The 6,905-nt window shown below is 32.4% G+C and overlaps 1 protein-coding gene across 6 annotated transcripts in view; it reads left to right on the top strand.

Annotated features, from left to right (window-relative positions):
- Positions 1-6,905, top strand: part of LOC117170675 (guanine nucleotide-binding protein G(q) subunit alpha) — a 96,395-nt gene that overhangs the window by 69,943 nt on the left and 19,547 nt on the right. For all 6 annotated transcript variants that reach the window (XM_033357612.1, XM_033357609.1, XM_033357611.1 and 3 more), the window contains exons 2-3: positions 4,085-4,269; positions 4,364-4,518. In XM_033357612.1, coding sequence (XP_033213503.1) covers positions 4,085-4,269; positions 4,364-4,518 — 340 coding nt within the window. The remainder of the gene's footprint in view (positions 1-4,084; positions 4,270-4,363; positions 4,519-6,905) is intronic.

Here is a 6,905-nt window from a genome sequence, read left to right as displayed (position 1 = left end):
ACGGAAACTATTAGTGATATCAAGATCTGCTTTGAGCAGGAATTTAGTGCTAATTAAATGCTCTGGATTTGTGCTATGCAAAAAATCCGGGCACTTTTTTTTTACCAAAAACGTGTGGTAATGTTGGCTTCAGGTGACTGGTGTTGTGAAACTCGGAAACTATTAGTAATATCAAGATCTGCTTTGCGCAGAAATTTCCGAGTTTCACAATATCAGTCACCTGAAGCCAGGATTGCCATACGTTTTTGGTAAACAAAAAAGTGCCCGGATTTTTTGCATAGCACAAATCCAGAGCATTTAATTAGTACTAAATTCCTGCGCAAAGCAGATATTGATACCACTAATAGTTTCCGAGTTTCGCATACCAGAGACACCTGAAGCCAGCCCTACTACACGTTTTTGGTAAAAAAAAGTGCCCGGATTTTTTGCAAGGCATAAATCCAGAGTACTTAATTAGCACTAAATTCCTGCGCAAACCAGATCTTGATATCACTAATAGTTTCCGAGTTTCACAACACCAGTCACCTGAAGCCAGTATTACCACACGTTTTTGGAAAAAAAGTGCCCGGATTTTTTGCAAGGCATAAATCCAGAGCACTTAATTAGCACTAAATTCCTGCGCAAAGCTGATCTTGATACCATTAATAGTTTCCGAGTTTCGCATACCAGAGTCACGTGAAGCTAGCATTACTACATGTTTTTGATCAAAATTACCGGGCACAAAATTTAGTTTTTGCAGAATATATTAGCACTTAATTAGCACTAATTTCTTGCGCAAAGCAGATCTTGATACAACTAATAGTTTCCGAGTTTCGCATACCAGAGTCACCTGAAGCCAGCATTACTACATGTTTTTGGCCAAAATTACCGGGCACAAAATTTTTTTCTGCAGCATAAATTAGCACTAAATTATGGCATAGCGCCCACATCAATATGACAATGTTGTAATTCCAGCTTCCGGGACCTTAATCTCGGGTGCGTAAATGTTTTTAAAGCCATTTTTCTGGAGAATGGCTAAAAAGCACATCTTATTACTTTATCATATTACAGTGACATATTCACTGACGTGATTTGATTCAGTTACCCATTCTGGCTATTTTTTCAGTGTAATCTCATTGATTAAAATTTGGAGTCGGAAATTTTTCAGCTAATAAGTTTACTTGAGAATCCAAAAAATTCAAGTACATATTTCTAAAAGTCTGAACTATTCAAGCAACGGAAAATTCGGAAAAAGTCCGCTACTCGTGGGATTAACCCAAATTGAATCGAATAACAAGTTCTCTCGTCATACCGCGGCGTAAACTATGCTTTAAGCTTGAAACTACCGATAGGTCGCAAGTGTTGAATGGAAACAAGGGGAAAAAGGGTTACCTTAGGGGAAAAGAGAAGAAAAAACTTGCGCGTATAAAGGGTCCGACGGCTTTTTCGAGCGAACTCTCATATACCCTCGTGTTTCCGGATTCGCAAAGTGTGCATTCAACCGCGATCGTACTAGAAGTAGATGTATAGATATAGTCAGTCACCCTGGGATCATAATTTGGTGGGGGTTGACTAGATAGAGACTAGAGTTTGTGTGGAGGGTGGGGCGGTAAGATGGCGGGGTGTGGATGCGGCGGCGATGGCGCTCGCGCGTGCAGAAATATTGAGGAGGTTTAGCGGAATCGCGCGTGGCACAGCGCTAGGCTAGTGCCGGCCAGCGCAACTACTTTCATTCATACTTTCAGTGCCGATGGTGGCGACATGAAGCGACGTATCACCTGCGCACACTCCCCTTTTTCAGCTACCAACCACTCGTGACCAAATCTCGCTATGCTCGAAGCTCACTATACTATACACCCTCGTGTCTCATGTCGAGTACACGGCTACCATATGTATAGTGACACCGTCACGGAAAAGCTCGAACTTTCACGACAATGTGCGAACGCACTCGCATTCTTTGCTTTTCCCGTCTTTCAAATTGCACGCGCGTGTACTGTCCTTCCTGACAAGCGGATTGAAAAATTGTTATGGAAAAGACTGTTGGTTGAAAGAATATGTGGGTGTGGAAGATTTAAAAATGCTGGCTAGTTATCTCACCACAAAATTCAATAATCTTTCAAATAGTTGATAAATTCGAGTAGAACAGCTACATTCTTAAATTGGTTGAAAGTTCATTTTTTATATTTGAATAGTCTCCTATTATATTTTGGGTTCAGAGTTCATCTCGCTTGGGTTAAAGTTCTACTATTTGGTTGAAAATTGATAAATTTTGTTGAAAGCTCAACTATTTTGTCTGAAAGTCATATTTTTTGTTCGAAAATTCAACTGTTTTGTTATATATCACACAAGTTATTTTTTTAGTAAAAAATTGGTCTGAAAATGTTTCTAGTTTTTTTAATTTAACGCCTTTCCTGTGCATCGGAAATTAAATTTGACGTATGTAAGCTGAAGCACACTTAATTTAATTAATTTTTTTAAATTAATTTCTTTTAGGTTCTTCAGGAATGTTACGCATTTTTATTATCACAAACACCAAATTTTACATGAAGTGCAAATAATTGTAACCATGTACTTTTTTTTTTAATTTAAATTTAATGAGCTAATTGTGAAGAAATAGTTTCCTCGAGAAGAGTAAAATTGGATGTTAACGTGTTCACAAGTCACTTTTCACTGAAACTCGTGTAAAAACGGTCGGAAACTATTATTGGGGAAAATGGGGGTCAAAGTTACACTTGGGAAAAGTTTAATTCCGGTTTTTTTTTTGGGTGGATGCACTTGAGAAAAAAAATTCTTAACATATAAAATAGAGTTTAATCACAAATATATTTAAATTTAAACAGGAATTCTTTCTCGTTACTACATAAAATGTATAGAAAACTTGAACTTACAAAGTATTAGGTACAATTATTATTATTTATTTCAAATATGTACTTTAAATAAAAATAAGTATTTCTGAGAAATCGAATTTATAAACTATAAAGAGCTATACAAACTAAAAACGTTTTTAGCTTATAACTGAAAACATGCCGAATTTTGAAGGTAATTCAATTTCGGGATAAAAAAAACATTAAAAAGTTCTTCATGTATTAAAATACTTAAAATGTGAACGTTATTGAATTCAAATTAAGAAATATCATAATTAAAATGTATATGAATAACAATATTAAAACGTTAGATAATTTTTAGTTTAAGTAATGAAAAGTTATACCATTTACAGGTACAAGTTAAAAATTAAAGAAACAATATTAAGTTTGAAGCTATCAAAACTACAATTTTAAATTGTTTGATTTTAGATTTAAATTTAAAAAATGGCTTTCAAAATTAAAATCATAGTGCTCGTTTATCTTCAAAATAATGTTCTTTTTATTTCGATGTTTAACCTAAGTTCATTCCACATAACTTTTCCTCATCAACTAGAAAAATAGAACGTCATTGGTTCTAAAATTTTTCCAAATTACGTGCAAAGCCTTTTGAAATACGTATATAAGAAAATATTTTACTGACTAAAAGCTGCAATTCATAAAGTACGCGAAACATATTTTCTGTGACATGATGCTTATCAAATGTGATTCAGAGTAATAAATGACTACTCGTATGTCCTGAGATAATTTCCTTGTGACTAATTTGAATTATCTTTTTCTGAGCTAAAAATACCTTCAGTATCTTAATTAAACATCATCTTGCAGTTAGATATATAAATCAAACATTCAAATTTTTTACTGCTTTATTTCTAAGTAGGAATTTCCACTTAAACTTTTAGAATTAAAATTAAAATATTATTTATTAATCTGAAATGATCCACTATTCAAATAGAGGATTGACCCTATTTTAAGTTGAGACTAACACTGAAATCATTTCATGTCTTGATGCACTATTTTGTAGGATGTAACTGATTAGTAGTTACTATTGTCCAGTTGAAAATTGTATCTGCGAGCAGTAATAGCCTATATACTCTAATCGTTCTTTTGTGCCTAGTATGAATGGAAGTCATGGGGTTATTCATTAATTCGAAGCAATCTTTATTCTGTACCTCAAATGTATTTATTGAACAAATCAATTCATCTGTACTAAACGCAGATTTATAATTTTTACACTTTGATTCCAGGGACTGGTGAGTCGGGTAAATCCACGTTCATCAAACAGATGAGAATTATACACGGTTCTGGGTACTCGGACGAAGATAAGAGAGGTTTCATCAAATTGGTCTACCAAAATATTTTCATGGCAATGCAATCTATGATTCGAGCCATGGATCTCCTGAAGATCCAGTATGGGGATTCGTCGAATATAGTAAGTCTCCACAATACAATGTTGCTTTGTAATTCTAATTGAAAATCTTACTCGTATATTTGATTGATAATTTTGGTTGTTTTGTCGAATACAGGAAAAAGCAGAGCTTGTTCGCGCTGTAGACTTCGAAACGGTAACGGCATTTGAAAGTCCATATGTAGAAGCTATTAAGGATTTATGGGCAGATGCCGGTATTCAAGAATGTTATGACCGTAGACGAGAGTACCAACTTACAGACTCGGCTAAATAGTAAGTACATCTGATTCCTAATCCTTTCTTGGGATATTAAATCACGTATCTTTTCAAAGGGGACAAAGGTTTTTGAAGATGATTCACTCAGGATGAAGAAAAACTTTGAGAACGGAATTCTGATGGCTGTCAAGTGAAATCGACCTGAGAATCTTTCTTTCTGTTTTCATTAATTTTATTTTGCAGTTACGATTTTATGCTTTTCAATTTTGTAATGTATTCCAGAATAATAATATTGTTTCCAAGCGTCATGATTTGATGGTAAAAAATTCGAACGAAAATTCTGTCTTTTGGTTTATTTATTTATTAGGGCACATACAAGTGATCTGAGTTAAGCTGAAGATTTTTTTAAAGCTAACTGTAAGTAAAGCTGAGTTTGGGTTGATCTTAAACCCAAATTCAGTCGTACCGTTATCCGACCATTTTTAAGTCAGAGCAAGTTTTTCAACCTGCGTTAAATTTTTTCCCTAACTCGTATACTTACAATTAAAAAACTAACTTATAAAGGCGAAAATATTATGTCGGTTAGTAAATTCTAGATTGGATATTAACAATTTTACAGTCATTCATTTTTTTAAACTTCTAATTACTGAAATGAGAAGATGCGAGTAAATTGTGTTAATTCGCCAAATACACCCAAGCGTTCAAACTTATAACATTGCTAATTGTTAGACGTACTTAATATTTCAAACAATTTTCTGGATAATTTACATCCTTGAGATATCTCCAATGGTAAGAGCACAATGATTCAAGTTCTTTTAGGTCAACTCAGCCGAGCTTAACTTAACTCAATCACATTTCAAGTAATTACAGTATTTGCATACACTATTATTTTTATTTATAGAATAATTTATAATATTTTTGTTGATTTAATTTTCTAATATCTCTAACAATGAAGTTTTTTATTTCAGAATTGATTTTTTTCAAGAACTTGAAAGCAATCCAAATTTGTTTGAGTATTTATATATAATTTTTTAAATTGCTCTTCTTATGTCAATGTTCAGTAAGGCAGTTTTCCGTATGGTACATACCTTGGAATTTTTTATATACATAAATTGAACATTTACATGTGAATGCTAAATTTTAATTTCATAACCATACAAATTGACAAATTTTAAATTTAAACATTTGAAAGTTGATTTTGTTTATAAAATTAAATTAATTACAAGAATAAATCATTTTTAATGTATGGCATTTTTCTCTCAACAACTCACCAAGGTAGGTTAGTAAGTTCCAAAATTTTTAAAACACAAACAAATTTATTTTTGGACATTTTTCTTTAAATTAAATTTTTGATCCGTACAAAGGTACCTTAGTATTTTTTATTTAATTTCCCAAATTTTCAATTCGATTTCTCATTTCATTTTGACGTAAGTTGTTGATAATAAAGTGTCCGTGAGTTAAGAATCAAATACGTATAGCATGACCTTAAAAAGTAAGTTATTGCGAATTTCAAATATTTTACATGAAGCAATATGAAATTGAAGCATTCTCAAGACAAAAAATTCACATATTACAAGCCTTAAATTCTTTAAGCTCAGCAATTAAAAAATTTTCATCTTGAATAATGTCAATTTAAAGCGTTCTATATTAGAAAATGTTCAAATTTAACTACTTTTACGTTGAAAAGTTAAAATTATAATCGTGAAAATGTACTCCACTTACAATTGAACAATTTTCATTATAGGAAAATTTTAAGTATTTTTAAATGAATTAAGAATTAGATGTTTGGCAATCTGGCGATTTCAAATAATGATTCATAACTCTTTGCTTCAAAATTATATTAAGGAAATTTCGAATTAACCCTTAAACGGCCAAAACGCCACTACCGGTACACTGTTTTTCAACGGCCAATAACTAAGACTATTCGACACTAGAAAAAATTAAGACACATATATTTTTATTGCTTAAGATCTCTTTCCGACGGTGCCAATGAAATTCCTCAAAAAATTTATTTATTATCCCAAAATGCAGTTTAAACAAAAAAAAAACCTGATTTTTCGTGCCTATTTTTTTTGTGAACCATTTTCCAAAGCTTTTCGAGTCTGTAATTAACCTGGAATCTCACTAACCGGTGGAACAAATGTCTAAACTTTGAGAATCCATGGTTCAAAGATCTATTTTTCGTTTTAGTATTTTCAAAATGGCGTCTTAATGGCAAAATTTTTGTGAAAACATTCATGAATTTTTTTTACAATAAACGATGCCCTTTTCGGAAAAATCATCAAGACTTTAGTTCTTGTAATCAGCCAAGGAATACGCCTAAATTTTTTTGAAGCGTTTTAAGCAAAATTTTGGATTTTGCATATGAACAATTTTTGCAAAATTCAAAATTTTGCTCAAAACGCTCCGGAAAAATTCAGGCGTATTCCTCGGTTGATTACAAG

The sequence above is a fragment of the Belonocnema kinseyi genome, chromosome 4 (genome assembly GCF_010883055.1).
Source record: "Belonocnema kinseyi isolate 2016_QV_RU_SX_M_011 chromosome 4, B_treatae_v1, whole genome shotgun sequence".
Lineage (NCBI taxonomy): Eukaryota > Metazoa > Arthropoda > Insecta > Hymenoptera > Cynipidae > Belonocnema > Belonocnema kinseyi.
Note: the sequence above shows the minus strand (reverse complement) of the source record. Positions and strands in the feature narration are given on the sequence as shown.